Here is an 18,333-nt window from a genome sequence, read left to right on the forward strand (position 1 = left end):
CCCCTGTGAAGTGTGTGATGCCCAGGAGCTGAATGGTCCCAAGTGGCACACAGTGGGGCATCTGACCCTATCTGGGAGAAGTGAAGAGGGACAGGCTTCCCAGAGGAAGTGACATGTAAGTTGGGTTCCGAAGGCTGAGGAGTCAGGCAGAGAGACTGGGGTGCACGAGGGGCATTTGAGGCAGACGGAGGAGAATATAAAAGGCCCAGAGGCCAGGGGCAGGACTGGGCACATCTGGGGGCACTGCATGTAATCCATTATGTCTGAAGCTTGGATTTGGAGGTGGGGGCTGGTGGAGGGATGGGGCTGGCAACAATGCCATTGGTAACAAGATCAAGCATCAACAGGCTTTCAAGATACCAGATCTCAAGTCAGTTTATGAAGGTTTGTTCACAATCATGCCAGCTTTCCAGGTCACTGTTCTTTTGAATGGAGTCCCCTCCTATTCCATGCAACTTTGAGACGTTCCGGCCTTCCTTAGGATTTCAGAGGCTTCCTAGGGCTCATCTCCATGGCCCTGTACTTGCCCATCAGATCTTTCTTCCCAGTCAGCATGGGTGGCATAAACCCACTTATGAGAGCCAGGGATTCAGCTGCAGTTGTGGCAAGATGCAGCCTGGGTCCAGGAGGTCGACTAGGAGGAAGGGAGCAGCTATTACTGCCTGCCCAACCCTAGGAATCCCACCCCTGCCTTCTGCCTCCCGGTCCTGTGCATGGGTCCAGGCTGAGCCTGAGCCTCTTCCACCAGGACTTCCTGCAGTTACCTCTTTAAGCTGGCGGGTGGCACAGCCAGTGTCTCTACTCAGGGTCTCCAGCCACATAGCCTGTGCTCTGAGTAAAGCTCGAGGGGAGAAGGTCTAATGAGTCCTGGGTGCTGGGATCAGTTTACAGAGCCAGGGATGGGGAGTTGTGGATGGTCTGGGCCTTAGGTCACCTCTCACCCCCCAGGCAGCCCTGACGTCTCGGCACTGTCACCCCTTCGATATGCTCTCTCCCTCAAGCCCCTCCTTTGAGCTCCTCAACTGCCTCCTCACTCAAAGAAAGTGGTTCCTGATTGCTCTGCCAGGTCCCCACCGCCTATGGCAACAGCTTCCAGGAGAGGGCTGGACCCATGATCCCAGCTGTGGCTATCTGGTTCCTTCCTGGGGACTTTGGCATCTATGGGGGGCACGTTCAGTCATACCGGGAACCCTCCCTCGCCCTGGGGCTGGACCTATAACCTGTGGCCTCTGACCCTGAAGGCAGCCCCATTCTGCCTGTACCTGGGGTCACACGCAGCTGGACCACAGAGAGAGACAAGAGGGTGGGCGGCAGACAAGGAGGAGGGAGGAGCGACAAGTGAGGAGCTGGCCCCTCTCTTCAGCTTTTCCTTCCCCTGTCCCTGTCCTTCCAAGGCCAGTGAGGTCCCCTCTCCTGCTCTTCATTCAGTTCTCTGAGATACCACTGTGTTTGGAGAATAATTCTTATTTTTGGCTCAAGCCAGCTCTAGTTGGTCTCTTTTCCTTGCGACCAAAGAGTATATCAAGTACATAGCAAGAGCTCCAAATTGGGAGGCCACATAATTCTTCATCTTCTTCAACTTTTGAGGCTGAAATACGGCACAGTGAATAATTACACTGGGACGACCCAGGCAAAGCAGGCCGCGTGGCCACCCCATCTGTAAGTTAAAAACACGCAGACCACTTTCAACTCATTTTGTTCCTCAGGCGATCCTGGACAGCATATAGGTAGGGACGGCCATTGTCTCCCCGAGACAAAGTCCGTGGCAGTAACGTGGTCCAGGGTGGGGTGGTGGTGGGGCTCAGGCCAGACGAGAGGGCTCAGGCCAGAGAGTGACTACGTGTTTCTGCCTGGTTGACCTGCAGCCAGAAAACTGATTCCAGCTGTGGGAGAAAAGGTCAGGGTTGCATTTCCCTTCCTTTCTTCTTGATGGATGAGAAGCTTGCTCTTTAAAATGTGGACTCTCCAAGGCCAGGTGGACTGGTGTCTTGCCAAGACTGTGTGGGCGGGACAGTGGGCAGGGACCTGAGGGAAGGAGACCAAGGAGGCCCCAGAAGAGCCCGAGCAGCGAGGTGGATGAAGGGCCTCAAAAGCTATAAGTGGCCGTGCCAGGGCCTGTGCCTGGGTCTCTGGCCATGCTACTCCTTGGGCTGCTACTGCTGACCGCACTGGCCGGCGCCCGCCTGCTGTGGAACAAGTGGAAGTACAGGAGCCTCCACCTCCCACCTCTTGCCCCCGGCTTCCTACACCTGCTGCAGCCCGACCTTCCCATCTATCTGCTTGGTCTGACTCAGAAACTGGGCCCTGTCTATAGGCTCCGCCTCGGGCTGCAAGGTGAGTCTGCTTCCTCCCTGGCCCCACCACGGTGGGGAGGTAGGGGCCTCTCCCTGCTGACATCTTGCTTTGGCTGTCCCCCAGATGTGGTGGTGCTGAACTCTAAGAGGACCATTGAGGAGGCCATGATCAGGAGATGGGTGGACTTTGCTGGCAGACCCCAGATGCCCTCCTGTAAGCATCGGGGCATTTCTTGAGGGAAGTACCAGGCTGGGGGAGGCAGGAAAGGTCAGGCCTGTGGCTTCCTTGGTCAGTTCGACCCCTCCCCTACTCGCAGATAAGCTGGTATCTCAGCCCTACCAGGACCTCTCACTAGGGGACTATTCCCTGCTCTGGAGTGCTCACAAGAAACTCACCCGCTCGGCCCTGCTGCTGGGCATCCGCAACTCCATGGAGCCACTGGTGGAGCAGCTGACCCAGGAGTTCTGTGAGGTGAGGCTGGACTCCCACAGGCACCCCGGGTCAGCTTCACTTCTCCCTGCAGCTCCGTGGCCCGTTTAGTTCCCGCTCCTTCTCCACAGCGCATGAGAGCCCAGGCCGGCACCCCTGTGGCCATCCAGAAGGAGTTCTCTTTCCTCACCTGCAGCATCATCTGTTGCCTCACCTTTGGAGACAAGGTAAAGGCTCTCTTGCTCTCACCTATGTGCCTGGGCCCTTCCTTAGCCCCTCCCTGGTCCTCTCTGGTCCTGAACTGAAAGGATTGCCCCTGCCCCCACCTTTTTTTTTGGCAGGAGGACACCTTAGTACATGCCTTTCATGACTGTGTCCAAGATTTGATGAAAAGCTGGGAGCACTGGTCCATCCAAGTTTTGGACATAGTTCCCTTTCTCAGGGTGAGGAGGTGGAGCCCAGACTCCCTGGGTCCTGGGAGGAAGGGGTGGGAGAGCAGGCTTCCTTGCCAGCAGCTCCACTCACTTGCTCCCTGCCCCAGTTCTTCCCCAACCCAGGCCTCCGGAGGCTGAAGCAGGCCTTGGAGAACAGGGACCGCATTGTAGAGAAGCAGCTGAGGCAGCACAAGGTGGGAACGCTGTGTGGACCCGGCTGCCCCCTAGCCCGCAGCCAGGGATACCACTGCCCCAGAGCGAGGCGTCCCACCAGTCCTGGACCCGTTGCCCCCCTGAGACTCCTCTCCCCAAGCCAGGCACTCAGGCTGGTTTGCCTTCCCCCCCACAGGACAGCATGGTGGCAGGCCAGTGGAGGGACATGACCGACTACATGCTCCAAGGGATGGGGAAGCCAAGAGCGGAAAAGGGCCATGGACGGCTCCTTGAAGGACACGTGCATATGTCTGTGGTGGACCTTTTCATTGGTGGCACTGAGACCACGGCGACCACCCTCTCCTGGGCTGTGGCGTTCTTGCTTCACCACCCTGAGGTGCACCCTGGGGGCAGCCTGGCCGGGGCCACAGGAACTCAGCCCCCGGGGCGCCCACGCAGACTCTGTTCACCCAGGGGGCGGTTTCTCCTAGCTGGCAGGAAGGTTCCGCTGGGTTGCTTCAGGGAGCGGCTGGAGCCTGGGAGGCTGGGCGGCTATGGGTCAGCTAGCACAAGGTTCTGGCCCCAGACACCAGGCTTGCTCCCATTTCCCAGATTCAGCAGCGACTGCAGGAGGAGCTGGACTGTGAACTGGGCCCTGGGGCTTCAGGCTCCCGAGTCCCGCTCAAAGACCCTGCACGGTTGCCCTTGCTCACCGCCACCATCGCTGAAGTGCTGCGCCTGCGGCCTGTTGTGCCCCTGGCCCTGCCTCACCGCACCACGCGGCATAGCAGGTGACTTCCGAGAGCTGAGGATGCATGGGATGGAAAGGGGGAATCGTGGCGGGTCTCTAACTCCACCCTCTCCTCAGCATCTTAGGCTACGACATCCCTGAGGGCACGGTTGTCATCCCCAACCTGCAAGGCGCCCACTTGGACGACACAGTCTGGGAGCAGCCACATGAGTTCCGGCCGGGTGTGTGGCAGGGAGGTCACCCATGGCGTGGGGGTGGCAGAGGCTAGTCCCGGCGGCTACCGAACCCTGGGTCTGTCTTTCTGCCCACAGATCGTTTCCTGGTCCCAGGCACCAGACCGAGAGTGCTGGCCTTTGGCTGCGGAGCGCGAGTGTGCCTGGGCGAGCCGCTGGCACGCCTTGAGCTCTTTGTGGTGCTGGCGCGGCTGCTCCATGCCTTCACGCTGCTGCCCCCCACGGGCCCGCTGCCCTCTCTGCGACCCAGGTCCCACTGTGGCATCAACCTCACAATGCAGCCTTTCCAGGTGCGGCTGCAGCCCCGGGGAGCAGTGGCCCTGGGGCTGAGCCAGCACCAGTGACAGGGCAGGATGCACGCTGGACACATGCCTCAGTTTCTCCTTTTATTACTCCCCGTACAAACCCCTTCCCTCCCCCCCTGTAAACATGGTGCTGTGAGATCGCTGACGGAGAAGGCTCCCTCCGGTGGCTGGAGAGTGAAGGTGGCCCCTGGCTCTTCTCTCAGCGCGACCCCTCAGTGCTCGGCAGTCATACTGGGGCGCCGGAGAGGTGAGCAGTGGTCAGCCTTCTCGGGCCGCTGGGGGCCGGTAGCTTCTTGGTCTCAGCTTCATTTCCGTGAAGGGTACAGAGAACTCGAAGCCTTTCCAGTAGTACCAGCTCACCCCCTGGGCGAGGAGTTGTTGAGACGGAGTCAAAGGCAGACATCCCATTGGCTGCCACCACCCCCTTCTCCCCCCCCCCCCCCCGCCCCTCCGGGAAGATGGTTCCCAGAAGTCAATCGCCCTTCCTCTCCCCCACCCGCTTCAATGATCCTCAACCGCAAAGACTGAGGCTTAATCTGGGCTGGCCCTTCACACCCAATAAAGCGTGCTCATTTCCCCCTTCAGATAACTTGGTGAGATTGGCATCATTCTTCCATTTCACAGATGAGGGCCCTGAGGCGCCAAGCGGCTCGGTAACTTGTCCTGCCACACCCCAGCAGGTTGGGCCCCAACCCACTCCCCGCTCTGGGCTGCCTCCCAGGCCCCTCACCTGGTGGTCCACTGTGCTCCCATAGAGCCCGTTGAGGTTGGCATAGTGGCAGTTCCTGTACCACCAGGCGCCGCGGTACGAGACGGCGCAGGAGATGAGCAAGTTGTTGGGGTCTCGATCACGGGCAGAAAAGACACTGCCGCTGTGGTAGCTCATGGAGTCCCCTGCACAGGTGTAGAAGGAGCAGTGAGGGCCTCCCCGCCCCCTGCCCCACCTTCCGCGGCCCCCAGGCCCACCCCTCACCTGCTGTGCCATGGTAGCCCTCCAGATGGAGGCGGTAGTACTCGGGAGCAGAGTCTACTCGGAAAGAGTCGTACTGCGCAAACACGGCCTCGTCCCCAGCCCGCAGGTCCACGCGCATGGAGTAGTCGCCGGCTTTTGTCAGGCTGTGCAGGGCCTCGTTGCCTGGGGGTAGGGAGAGTGCTCTCATCAGGGTTCTGGTGCCCACAGGGCCTCCACCCCTTCCCCGGTCCCCAATCCCTGTGAGGCACTGACCCAGCCAGAACTCCCCAGAGATGTTCCCAAAGCCATGGGCATAGTCCTCCCAGTCCCTCCAGAAGTCGGTCTGTCCGTCCATGCGGCGCTGGAACACCTGGGAAGCAGGGAAGCAGGTGGAGGCACCGTCAGCCGAAGGCTCCTGACTCAGCAGCCCCCGCCCCGTGCAGAGCCTCGGGGGCCCGTCTGCCACCCACCAGCCAGCCGCCCCCGTCGGTCTCCATGTCACAAAACACATTCAGGGGCCGCTCGCGGTTGCCATTGAGGAAGATGGTGGTGGTCCTTGAGGTGCTGGCTCCGTTCTGCATCTCTTCCCCACAGTCCCGAGGGAAGGGAATCCGGAGTCCACCTGAGAAGAGGAGAATGAGGGGCCGAGTCCTCTTCCCAAACCCTAGACCCCTGCTGCCTGCTCAGCCCCTGACCTTAGGTCCCAGTGCCCAAATACCGGTGGTGAAGGAGGTGGACACAGGCGGTGTGAGGCTCTCGCCCCACATAGCTCGGAGCCACACGCTGTACGGGGTGGAGGGAAAGAGGCCCAGGAGCTGGTGAGAGGTGACCCCTCCTGGGAGCAGGATCTCCTGTGGGACACACAGGGAGCAGGTCAGGGGAGAGGGAGGTGGAGCCCCACTGGGAGAAGCAGAGGAGGGGGCAGTACCTCCTGGAGGGGGGCCCGGGAGGGGAGTCAGCCAGTGAGGGGCGGGTGGGGGCACCTGGGTCTGTCCACCAGGGGTGTTGAAACTGAGCAGGTAGCTAGTCGGCGGGACTTGGGGCTCAGTCCAAGTGAGCAGGGCCGTGCGGGGGGTCACTTCCTTGGCCTCCAAGTCTTGGGGGGCCTCCAACCCTGGGAGGGGAAGGTGGGAACAGAAGATGGAGACAAGGCCCATCCTAGCTCCCCTGGACCTTCCCTCCCCCTGTCGCGCACACCTCACAGGCCGTACCTGTGGTGAAGGTGATGCTGGCCGGGGAGGTGAAGTTGGGGCCCCGAAGACCCCGTACCGTCGCCGTGTAGTTGGTGTGGAGCACAAGGCCACCCAGAGGGTAGTCCACAGCACTGCCAGGGGTTGAGCCCTGCAGTGGGGGGGCTGGGAGTGGGGGTGAGCATCAGCATCTGTCCCCTTCGTGCCCTGCCAGAGCCCCTCTCCCCACCCTCAGCGAGTCTTCTCCAGAGGCCTCAGCCTCGCTCACCCCCTGGGGCTGTGACACGGACGTCATATGTGTCCACAGGGGTCTGGGGGGGCTGCCAGTGCAGCAGAGCGGATCCCTCCGTCAAGTTCAGCGCACGAAGCTGGGTGGGGCCATCAGGAACTGGGAGAAGGGAGGGGGCTCAGAGCTGTGCCCTGTTCCTCTCCCCACCCCTCACCTTCCCAAGCCCTGCTGGCCTCACCCCCTTTTCCCTCCCCCTTCATTCTCCCCCTACCTCCCGTCCGGGTCCCAGTCCATCCTACCTGTGGTGAGGAAGCCTGTGAGTGGCTCGCTCTCCTCAAAGCCACGGACGGAGACCACTGTCACCTCGTAGTGAGAGCCTGGGATCAGCCCCTTGAGTTTCTGGGTCCGGGCTCGGCCATCCACCTGCACGCTCTGTGGCTCCCCTGCAAACATGTCGGGCTTGGGAGTTTGCCCAGGGAATCAAGGAAGGGCTGCAGGGTTGTTAGAGTGCAGGGAGCAGGAGAAATGAGGGCAGGTGAGGACATGGCAAAAGGGTGTCACCTCCGTCTGCCAGCTGGTAGGAAACTTTGAAACTGTCCACTCTGGATGGTGGAGGCGTCCAGCTGACCAGGGCCGAAGTTTCCCTGATTTCGCTGAATTGAAGGTCACGGGGGCTTTCCAGAACTGAGGGGGGTGGGTGCCAAGGAGTGGCGGTGAGGGCACGGGGCAGGGGGCCTCTGGCCCCAGGATCCGCACCCCTTCTTCCAAGGCCCCAGTGGCTCCAGACTTGCTCACCACCACCCCTTTCCTCTAGATCTAGAAGAGGAAGTCTCTGTAGATCCCTCCAAGCCTTCCACCACTCACTGACCTTCCCTCTGGCTAAGGCACTAGGTCCCACCCTACAAAGTACAAAGACCCCCCACCCCACACTTTGGGGCAGCACGCGAACGTGCCCAACGTGGGGGCCTTACCTGGGCTGAGGGTGCGGGCCGTGCCCTGGATGCTGTCGGCCTTGTGGGGCCCACGCAGCCCATACAACGTAAGGGTGTATAGGGTCCCTGGACGCAGGTCCCGTAGCACCGCTGAGCGCCGTGTCCCTGGTACCATCAGCTCCCTCTGCAGCAGGGGACGCAGGTGGGGCTCCAGAGTGCTTGGTGATGGGACCCCAAAGCGGAGCAGGAAGGAGTCAAAGGCCCCAGATGGGGCCTCCCAGTTGAGCCGCAGCGAACTGGTGGTCACATCAGTCACCGACAGCTGGGACAGGCGGGGCCCTGGCTCCCCTGGGGTCTGGCCGGCAGGAGCAGACCCTGCACAGAGTGGGTGGGAGACAGAAGCACACCACCTCGGTGGCCTGGGGCAGGTCTCTTCTACCACCCCACCACGGCCTCCCACTTCCCATCTGCGAAATGGAGCTAATGCGGGGCTGGCACTGACAGGTGGGATCCACAGTGAGCACGTGTGTGTAGAGCCAAGGACTGCTAGTGCACACGCCTTCCTCCCTCTATAGTACCCTGCTTACGTGTCACCACCTCTGGGCACCCCCTTTAGCCCTTTCAGTCCCAGACTAGAGGTGGGGAGGCCTAGATACAGGGCCCTCAACCTCCAGTACCTGTGGTGCCCTCAGCTGAGATGGGCCCCAGGCGCTTCCCTTCATGGAGGCCATAGAGGAAGAACCTGTAGGAGGTGCTGGGCTCCAGGCCCGACACTAGGACCTTGTTCTGGTTGCCATCCACGAGCAAGGCCTGGGGCTGCCCATCCGTGTCCTGATACTGGACCACGAAGGAGTCAAAGGGGCCCTGAGCCACACTCCACGAGAGGTGCAGGGAGTCTGGGGTTATGTCGCTCACTGCCAGTGTCCTTAGCTGAGGCCCTTCAGGGTGCTCGGGGGCCTCTGTGGCTGGGCGCCAGGGGGCTGGCGTGTCCTCTTCTGGGGCTGTGTGGAAGAAGGCGAGGGAAGATGCTGAGCAGGGGTGACTGAGGCTCTTCTGGCATCTTCCTTTTCTTGACTCTGTCATTTCCCTGCCACCCCTGGGCCTCTCTGAGTCAGCACTGTGGCCCCATTACCCTCTGTTGGCTCCCTTGCTGTGTCTGAATCAGGGGCTTGCTTCCCCTTTTCTACCTTTGTGTCTTCTTATGCCTCAAGATATCTGCACGGCCTGCTCCCTCCCCACCCTCCCTGGGTGCCTAGGCTGATGGTCTGCGGTGGGAATAGCTGCTCACTCCCCGAGCTCGGGGCACATGGTCCTCCTGAGAAAAGCTGAGGAAGGAGCTGGCTGGTGAGCCAGAAAGGCAAATCACGCCCTCCAGGTTGGGCCCAAGTGCCCCGTCCCGCTGACCTGAGCTGGGTGTTAGTAACTCCCGAGGAGGAGCCTGCTCCATCATGGCAGCCACTTCTACGGGTTGCTATGCCCCTTGCCTACTTTCTGTTCCAGTTATTTTCCATTTGACAAAAAGTGCTCCTGACTCACCCACAGGAGGGGTCTGCCCCTATCTGGCAAGGCCACCCTGTGGGGAGGAAAGAGCTGCCTCAACAGAGTGATGGGGCACAGCTGGCGGCGCTGAGCAGGGTGGGGGCCTGGACGCTGGGGACCGCTGCCAGGGCCTTTCCTCACGCCTGCCCTGGTTCCAGCTTTTGATGGGCTCCTTGGTTACCATCAGAGCTGGCCCCACTGCATTTCCGTTCCTCCAGAACCCTCGGCAGGCCTCCTTATGCCCCAGGTCCTCCTGCTCACCTGTCACTCCCAGGACGGAGATGGGGCCCAGGCGCTGTCCTCTGTGGATCCCATAGAGCAGAAACTTGTATTTCCTGCCAGGCTCCAGGCCCTCTATGGTGACTTCCCGCTGGTCTTCGGCCACAGGCACTGCCCGGGGCTGCCCAGCTGTGTCCCTGTACTGGACCACAAAGGAATCAAAGAGGCCCTGGGCCACTGTCCATGAGAGGCGCAGGGAGTCTGGGGTCTCATCTGTCACTGTCAGCTCCCCCAGGCGGGGCGGGCGCTGCTGCTCCTTCTGCAGGGGAGCTGTGGAGAGTGGGAGGAGAAACTCTTGGTCAAGAGCTGCCTTTACCCCAGCCCTGGAAACTTCGGGGGGGCATGAGGGTCTAGGAAAGGGTCCCTGCAGTGTGGCTGCAGTCTGCCCAAAGGAAGGAGAGCGAGCAGCTTGATCTCTCCTCTGGAGGCCACTGAGCAAACTCCTTCCTGCGCCCACTCCCTCCTCGGCGTGATCAGGGTGCTGTAAATGCATAAAAGATCACCTTGTGAGGTAGGGTGCCTGGGGGTGTAGAGAAGGGCCTCAGTTTCCCCCTGGCTCCTAACCCCTTCAGCAGGGATGTGGCTGGAGCTGAAAAAGGCTCCCAGAGGGTATCTGGGTTGTCAGGGAGACACCCCTAAATACTAAGGGCTGGGCTGGGCTGGGCAGCCAGAGCTTGGCCAGGACGTCCCCCTCTCTTGCAAGCAGCCTGGGCCGTCCTTCTACCCACTTCCCCAGCCCTTCACTAACACCACTGGACCAGGGCAGCCGGGTGGGGCAACACTGGGAGAACAAAGGGCAGAGCAGAACACAGAAGAGACCTGCCCAGGTGGGGATGGGTATTGGATGACGGGGTCAGAGGAGAAGACTGTAGTCACTCCCCATCGTGAGGGTTTGGGGAAGAGAATTATGCAGTCTGATTGTCCCAGGCCCCAAGTGACCATGTGCCCCATCCCTGTCTGGCCAGGGTGACTCATGGTCCTGGGAGTGGGGTAAGGGTCAGTGACCCACCTCCACCCTTCCTCAGGGGGCTGAGTAATGGGCACAATGACAGCAGATTTTTTCCATAGTCTTTTTGCAGCCAAATCCTTCCATATTTTCCACTTCTTGCTTCCGTTGGGACACAGGGAGGAGGATGTGATCATTTATTAAGTGCTAATAGGTATTATTATTCATAAGTATTATGCAGGTGCAGAAACTCAGGTTCAAGGGAAAGAAGTGGCTTGCCAATGACCACAAAGCTGGCAGTTGGAATTTGAACACAGGTCTGCTTGGCTCCAAAGACTGGATTTTCTTTATTACATCAGCGGTCGGTGAATGAAGGAAATAATGCATATAAAATACTCAGAATAGTGTCTAGCATGTGACAGGGACTCAGTAAATGTTTGCTTTTGGTGTTATAAAGGCTGAAGGCAGGAGAATTAAACTGCATGGATAGGCAGGGGTTCGGGGCAGCTCTGGGGGCTTGGATAGGAGGCAGCTCTAGAAAAGGTGGGGTACAGGGCTGGGACTCACCTGTGGTGCCATCAGCAGAGATGGGGCCCAGCCGCTTCCTACCGGCCAGCCCATAGAGCAGGAACTTGTATTTCCTACTTGGCTCCAGGCCCGAGATGGTGACCTCGCGCTGGTCTGAGGCCACAGGCACCACCTGGGGCTGCCCGTCCCTGTCCTTGTACTGGACCACGAAGGAGTCAAATTCACCCTCAGGGACTGTCCATGAGAGGCTCACAGAGTCCGGGGTCAGGTCTGTCACTGTCAGCTCCCCCAGGCGGGGAGGTTTTGTGTCTGGGGCTGGAAAAGAGAGAGAGGTGTATGGGAGAGTGACAGAAATGGTGACAGAGCAGACAGAGCTTCCTCAGGGTGCTAGGGCTGTGGGAGCTGGTTCCAGGAGCTAGAGGGAATGGCTAGGCCACATGTTAGGAAGCGGGGCGGCAGAGGAGTAGGAATAAAAGATGAGCCGAGGAAGAAAGCAGTGTCCCTCGGGATGTAGGAAAAGTAGGGAGAAGGATGAGAATGAAGGCTAAGAGGGGAGCCCTGGACCTGGATTTCACTGGACTCAGTAAATAGGTCTGGAGCGCGGAGCACGGAAACAAGGAACTCTAACGGTCGCCACAAGGGGGCGAAGGACACTGGGAAGGCTCCAGTGCTGAAGGTGGCCTCCAGCCTTCACTTACGGGTCTTTGCATCTGCAGCTATCGGGCCATGCCGCTTCTCATCCTGGAGTCCAAAGAGTAGGAACTTGTACTTCCGGCCGGGGGCCAGACCCGGAATGGTGATCTCATGCAGGTGTCCACCCACAGGCACTGCCTGGGGCCGCCCCTGCACATCCTTGTACTGGACCAGGAAGGAGTCGAAGACGCCCTGGGCCACGGTCCATGAGAGGTGCACTGTGTCAGAGGTCACGGCTACCACGGCCAGCTCCCCTAGGCGGGGTGCCACAGGGGGCTCTGTGGGCTGGGAGGCTGGAACAGAGCAGAGGAGGCTGAGGGGTCACTGGCAGGACCCTTCAAAAGAGAGAGAGGGACTGCCTTGCTCAGGCTATGAAATGAATGCTTTGTAGCGGGTACTTCTAGAGTGCTTAATGTGTCCCAGGCATTGCTATTAGCAGCTCACAGAGTAGCCTCACACAATGTGGGTGCCAATATCATTATCATGCCAATTTTGTGTGGCTCTGCAGCACAGAGAAGTTAAGAAATGTTTGTGAATTCACACAATTAATACATTCAGAGCAGGATTCAAACCCAGAGACCCTGGTTCTGCAGCCACATTCTGAGTCACTAAAACACGCAGCCAGGGAGCTTGAGGAAGCCATACAGGAAAAACTAAGCAAGTCTGAGGTTCCCTATCAGGGAACTTAGAGGTAAAACTTATAAGGCACAGGGTACATGCCTACTGACTCTAAACACAGTCTCTATCATCCTCATTCAATGAAAGCATGAGGCAGGATCACCAGCACCATATGAGGAAAGAGAGGGGCCTAAAGGACCATTTGTGAGGCGTGCTGATCTCTAAAGGGAGAAATCAAGAGAGCAAAGAAAGGCCCCAGCTCTCACTCACCAGTCACGCCCACGGTGGACACGGGGCCCCAGCGCTGCCCCCTGTGCAGGCCATACAGGTGCATCTTGTACTTGCGCCCCGGCTCCAGGCCCCCGACGGTGACCTCACTCTCCTCACCCCCGACACGCACCACCTGGGGCCGCCCGTCCCTGTCCTTGTACTGGACAGTGAAGGAGTCGAAGTGGCCCTGGGGGACGGTCCACGAGAGGCTCAGCGAGTCTGGGGACGATCCTGTCACTGTCAGCTCCCCCAGCAGGGGCTCCTCGGGGGACTCTGGGGCCTCCGTGCTGGGCTCTGTGGGGCTGGGGGTCTCCTCCACCTCAGTAGAGGTTGGGGTCTCTTCCTCTGCAGCTGAAAAGGAGACACACAGAAAGGATGAGGCAGGAACCCCAGGATATGTCCTTGGATCTTAGGAGAATGGAGAGCTGTGACCATGTCTGGGGGCCCCAAATTCAGTTCAGAGAAGCCCATGCTCGGGGCTGGCTGGGCTTGCTCAGCTGACATCTCAAAAACATGCTTGGGGGCTTTCAGGGTCAGCAGTGGGGAACTCTGAACAGACACCAGCATAGCTCATGGAGGCCCTTCTCTGCCCGGGAGGACCCCTTGGTCCCCAAGGGGAGGCACAAAGGGCACCATGGCTCAGCCTCCAGCTAAGGGACCTCCTGCACCCCACTCACCCATCACCTGAGAGAGGTGACCCCCCTCCCTGGCTGACCCCACCCTGGGAGTCCACCGTCCACTCACCCGTCACCCCAAAGGCAGAGATGGGGCCCGTGCGCTGGCCACCGTGGAAGCCATACAGGTTCATCTTGTACTTGTGGTCTGGCTCCAGGCCTGAGATGGTGACCTGGTCCTCATTCCCTGGCACCCTCACCGCCTTGGGCTGCCCATCCCCGTTCTTGTACTGGACCAGGAAGTGGTCAAACTGGCCCTCGGGGACAGTCCAGGAGAGGTGCAGGGAGTTGGGGGTGGCGTCTGTCACTGCCAGCTGCCCCAGCCGTGGCTTTGTGGGAGGCTCAAGGGCCATGGTGGATGGGGCTTGGGTGGTCATGGCTTCATATTCTGGAGCTGCACAGAGACACATAGGGACAGGTGAGGACAGGCAGGCAGGTCAGACTATAAGCAGGTGTATTACAAATATAAGATAATGAGGAACACAGCATCGCTGGCCACAGTGGCTCTAACTCATCTACTCTTCCCAGTCCCTCAATGTTGGCCTTCTCTGCCCCTTACCCTCATCTCGCCCTGCCCTCACCCACCCCTACCCACACCCCGCCACCTCTCCCAGTTTTTCCTGCACCCACCTCCCTTGCACACTGTGCCCTGGGCCTCCCTCCACTGGGGTCTCCTTGGCACCTCACTCCCTTTAGCTCATGTTGAGTGCTCCCAAACAGCTCAGAACCTCCTTCCTCAACTGGAAGCCTGGAATCTTCCTGGATCTGTTCCTGTCCCCAGCTGCCATGAGACTCAAGAGTGTGCAACTCACTCTCAAGTTCCTCCTGGGTCTCCTCACTCCCCACACCTGCAGCCCCACCAGCCTGGCTTGCCTCACCTGCACTCCCCCAACACCGTTGCCTCTCACCTGAATCTCCACGTCCCTACTGGGCTCCCTGCCTCCCTGTCCCACCCGTTCCTCACAGGGGGCCAGGATGAGCCTTTCAGTGCACATTTGATGGTGTCAGCCTTAGCTTAACTATGCAACAACACTCTCTATCCCCGGGAGAAATCCCTGGCTTCTGAGCTGTCCCTACAGCCCACCCCTACTCAAGACTCTCTCCCCAACTCAGAAGATCTCACACAAAACCCTCTTGGTCTCTCTCATGGGCCACTAGTTTCCAGTCCTTGGCACCAGTTGTGACGTGGATCTGACTCCAACACTGTCACCAAGCTAACTTCTGCCCAACTTCGGTTCTCAGCTGTCCCGTGGACACCCGCAGGCAGGCTGGCTTAGGCATGCTCCCCAGTCTGGCCTGGCCCTGGGGCTTCCTGTCATACAAATATCCCCTGTTACCTGACTGCTGGTTCACAGCCTGTCTCCCTGTGCTTGGGAGCCCCATCACCATAAGAACTTGTCTCTCTGCCATGATCAGGCTTACCCCAGGGAACTCCCACAGTGCTTGGCTCAGGGCATCCAGTCTTGTTGGCCCTTGGGAATCCTAAGTCTGGTAATACCCCAACCATGGGGCCCAGAGGTGCTTCCATCAGCATGCTGCATCCTGAACACCCTCTGTCTCCCCCTCCCCCCAGCCGCCAGTGAACTACAGAGAGGCTGAGCCTCTGGGAGAAATCAGGGATGCAAGTACAATTCTGTCCAAAAAATTCTAGGAAAGCATCCAATTGCTTTGTTGTGAGTGAGGAGTTTTGCTACTCAAAGTGTGGTCCTGCGACCAGCAGCATCCTCATCACATTAGAATGAGAATCTCTGGCCCCAGCCCAAACCTGCGCCATCTGAGCGTGCCCTTTACCAAGATCCTCGGGCCAAGATCTGATGTGCAGAAGAAGATGTGTTGTGTCGAGTATTTGTTTTCATGCAGGTGGTAATAATGGGAAAGTGTTGTAGGGCCTTCTTCCCCACCAGCCCAGCTCTCACCCTCACTCACCAGTCACGCCCACAGTGGACACGGGGCCCCAGCGCTGCCCCCTGTGCAGGCCATACAGGTGCATCTTGTACTTGCGCCCCGGCTCCAGGCCCCCGACGGTGACCTCACTCTCCTCACCCCCGACACGCACCACCTGGGGCCGCCCGTCCCTGTCCTTGTACTGGACAGTGAAGGAGTCAAAGTGGCCCTGGGGGACGGTCCATGAGAGGCTCAGCGAGTCTGGGGACGATCCTGTCACTGTCAGCTCCCCCAGCAGGGGCTCCTCGGGGGACTCTGGGGCCTCCGTGCTGGGCTCTGTGGGGCTGGGTGTCTCCTCCACAACCTCCTGGGGGGCTGAGAGAAGACAGGGGAATGGGGCTTAGTTGTCAGCTTCTCTGCTGCTGATGCCAATTAGGACAACAAAATGCATCCAGTGATAACTCCTCCAGCCGTGGAGTAGAGGCTGGAGAGCCTTTGGGTTAGCCAGCTAGTAACTCGTTGATGGAGAGTGCTGAGAAGGGCTCCCAATTCCCGTCACACACGGACTGGCAGGCACCATAAACATTCAGAAGGTCATTCAGACATGTGCCAGGAGCCAAAATAATTCTCATTTACTTTGACCCAATAATCCCATTTCTGGGCAGCGATCCTAAGAAAATTATGAAAAAGCAGGAAAAAGTTGTGTCATGGGGGTCCATTACAGGATTATTCATAACAACAAGATGTGTCAGGTACCCAAATGGCCCACAGATGATTAACTTTGTTGTGGCGCTTTTACCATGAAGCATCAAATAACCATTAAAATGATGATTAATTCAGGTTGTGCAGCCGCAAAATAATGCTCACAATATAACCGATGTACAAAAACAAAGGATGAGCCAAGAATCTTATGACCACTCTGTAATGTGAAAACATGCGCTGTATGGGAAATGCAGAGAGAGGACGTGTTATTGATATTGTTATTAATGGCAATTATTGGGTCAAAAGGTGTTCTCATGAGAGAGTTTTTTCCCTATTTTTCCCTATTCCATACCAACATATTCTATAATGTTGATATTATTTCACCAGAATAATGTAGACTTAGAAAGAAACCCTGGACTATAAAAATTCATCATCGGATAGTGGGTGTGGGGGGTAGGCCGTGGGTCCCTTACACTGTCCTCCTTACTTTGTGTATGCTTGTGATTTGCTGTGACAGAGGGCAACAAAATTGACCAGTGGATCAAAAGTAACACATTCCTTCAGGGCGGGAGCTGTTATCATGTCCACTTTCTGATCATTCCCGTTCTCCCCGTCCTGCTACACTCCTAAGAAGGCACATAGAGAAAGAGGCCTATCCCCCAGGAGTCAGAGAGGCTGTGTGAAATCGCTCCTTTGTCTGGAGTATGTTCAGGAGAGGATAGTGAACCTTCCAGAGCCGCTCACTGGGTGTCATAAAGGTGGTGAGCCCCACGCCCACGGAGAGGCCTTCACACGACGGCCTCTGGCGCAGGCAGATGATCTCTGTGAAGGGCTCTCACCAGGCATCAGCATTGGGCTAACACTGATTTAGAAAAGCCACCCTGACTGCCCTTTTAGAATTTAATTCACCTTGTGATTTGCCCCCCTAGTTTCTTACATTAGAAATAAAAGATATTATGTTTAAAGGAAATATTCTCTGACTATAAAAGAAATACTCATTATTTAACAAAATTGGGCAACACAGGGGCGCCTGGGTGGCGCAGTCGGTTGGGCGTCCGACTTCAGCCAGGTCACGATCTCGCGGTCCGTGAGTTCGAGCCCCGCGTCGGGCTCTGGGCTGATGGCTCGGAGCCTGGAGCCTGTTTCCAATTCTGTGTCTCCCTCTCTCTCTGACCCTCCCCCGTTCATGCTCTGTCTCTCTCTGTCCCAAAAATAAAAAATAAAAAACGTTGAAAAAAAATTAAAAAAAAAAAAAATTGGGCAACACAGAATAGAATAAAGCAAGAAAAGGGCTGGAACATTCTATCCTGCCCCACAAAACATGCATCTTGTGAGACGTGTTTCTTTCCAGTTTTCTTGCCATGCCATGTTATTTTCCAGTGGCTGTGATTAGCATCCTTACAAAACCTGGGGGCTCCTTTTTCAATGTAATATTATCAAGTAACTGTCTTATGTCAAAACATTTCAGTGATGGCATAAAAGATGAGCATAAAAGCTCATCTTCTAGATGTTGCCTAATTACTTAATTGTCCCAATGTGATTGGATGTTGTCGTGTTTCTTTCTTTCTTGTGTGTGTGTGCATGCTTGCGTGTGTGCATGTGCAAATGCACCTGTACACGCATGTGTGTACGCGTGCTTGGCCTGTGCCTGACACACTTCTTAGCAGCCCAGGGGCTGACCATCAGAAGGAGGTCATGCTGGTGTGTACGATGAAGCTTCATGTCAGCAAATGCCACGCTACTAACCACAGGCCACAGACCATGGAGGAAAGGCATGAATGGGGGCCAAGGCCTGGATCCTTAAGGACTAGCAAAAGAGCAGAAGACTCATCTAGGTTACTGATGAGAAAAGGTAGCTCTCCCTGAAAACCTCTGATCCCTGCCCCATCACTCACCGGTCAGGCCCACAGTGGACACGGGGCCCCAGCGCTGCCCCCTGTGTAGGCCATACAGGTGCATCTTGTACTTGCGCCCCGGCTCCAGGCCCCCGACGGTGACCTCACTCTCCTCACCCCCGACACGCACCACCTGGGGCCGCCCGTCCCTGTCCTTGTACTGGACAGTGAAGGAGTCGAAGTGGCCCTGGGGGACGGTCCACGAGAGGCTCAGCGAGTCTGGGGACGATCCTGTCACTGTCAGCTCCCCCAGCAGGGGCTCCTCGGGGGACTCTGGGGCCTCCGTGCTGGGCTCTGTGGGGCTGGGGGTCTCCTCCACCTCAGTAGAGGTTGGGGTCTCTTCCTCTGCAGCTGAAAAGGAGACACACAGAAAGGATGAGGCAGGATCCCCAGGATATGTCC

At 58.0% G+C, this 18,333-nt stretch overlaps 2 protein-coding genes across 12 annotated transcripts in view; one reads left to right on the forward strand and one right to left on the reverse strand.

The window, feature by feature from the left end:
• Positions 1–1,846: 1,846 nt before the first annotated feature.
• On the forward strand, positions 1,847–4,639 carry LOC131513967 (steroid 21-hydroxylase). Of its 3 annotated transcripts, none has more exons than XM_058733408.1 (10): positions 1,850–2,334; positions 2,419–2,508; positions 2,612–2,766; positions 2,856–2,951; positions 3,066–3,167; positions 3,266–3,352; positions 3,508–3,708; positions 3,924–4,102; positions 4,180–4,283; positions 4,374–4,639. In XM_058733408.1, exons 1-10 carry the CDS (start codon positions 2,136–2,138, stop codon positions 4,637–4,639), a joined length of 1,479 nt encoding a protein of 492 aa, XP_058589391.1. In that variant the 5' UTR covers positions 1,850–2,135. The 3 variants fall into 3 exon arrangements, with proteins under 3 accessions (XP_058589392.1, XP_058589391.1, XP_058589393.1); XM_058733410.1 differs by having other exon boundaries at positions 2,220–2,334; positions 2,589–2,766; XM_058733409.1 differs by lacking the exon at positions 3,266–3,352 and having other exon boundaries at positions 1,847–2,334.
• Positions 4,640–4,668: 29 nt separating this feature from the next.
• Positions 4,669–18,333, reverse strand: part of TNXB (tenascin XB) — a 58,204-nt gene continuing 44,539 nt past the window's right edge. For 5 of the 9 annotated variants that reach the window (XM_058733394.1, XM_058733398.1, XM_058733393.1 and 2 more), the window contains 20 exons: positions 17,932–18,282; positions 15,377–15,709; positions 13,521–13,844; positions 12,777–13,127; positions 11,894–12,181; positions 11,235–11,510; positions 9,704–9,991; positions 8,581–8,904; positions 7,943–8,278; positions 7,533–7,655; positions 7,271–7,414; positions 7,011–7,130; positions 6,764–6,907; positions 6,536–6,666; positions 6,271–6,403; positions 6,023–6,174; positions 5,826–5,922; positions 5,574–5,735; positions 5,331–5,494; positions 4,669–4,963 (listed from right to left, as the gene is read on the reverse strand). In XM_058733394.1, coding sequence (XP_058589377.1) covers positions 4,859–4,963; positions 5,331–5,494; positions 5,574–5,735; positions 5,826–5,922; positions 6,023–6,174; positions 6,271–6,403; positions 6,536–6,666; positions 6,764–6,907; positions 7,011–7,130; positions 7,271–7,414; positions 7,533–7,655; positions 7,943–8,278; positions 8,581–8,904; positions 9,704–9,991; positions 11,235–11,510; positions 11,894–12,181; positions 12,777–13,127; positions 13,521–13,844; positions 15,377–15,709; positions 17,932–18,282 — 4,346 coding nt within the window. In that variant the 3' untranslated portion in view covers positions 4,669–4,858. The remainder of the gene's footprint in view (positions 4,964–5,330; positions 5,495–5,573; positions 5,736–5,825; positions 5,923–6,022; positions 6,175–6,270; positions 6,404–6,535; positions 6,667–6,763; positions 6,908–7,010; positions 7,131–7,270; positions 7,415–7,532; positions 7,656–7,942; positions 8,279–8,580; positions 8,905–9,703; positions 9,992–11,234; positions 11,511–11,893; positions 12,182–12,776; positions 13,128–13,520; positions 13,845–15,376; positions 15,710–17,931; positions 18,283–18,333) is intronic. The other 4 variants (XM_058733401.1, XM_058733396.1, XM_058733400.1 and 1 more) reach the window with 4 other exon arrangements.

Source organism: Neofelis nebulosa, chromosome 6 (assembly GCF_028018385.1).
Source record: "Neofelis nebulosa isolate mNeoNeb1 chromosome 6, mNeoNeb1.pri, whole genome shotgun sequence".
NCBI lineage: Eukaryota > Metazoa > Chordata > Mammalia > Carnivora > Felidae > Neofelis > Neofelis nebulosa.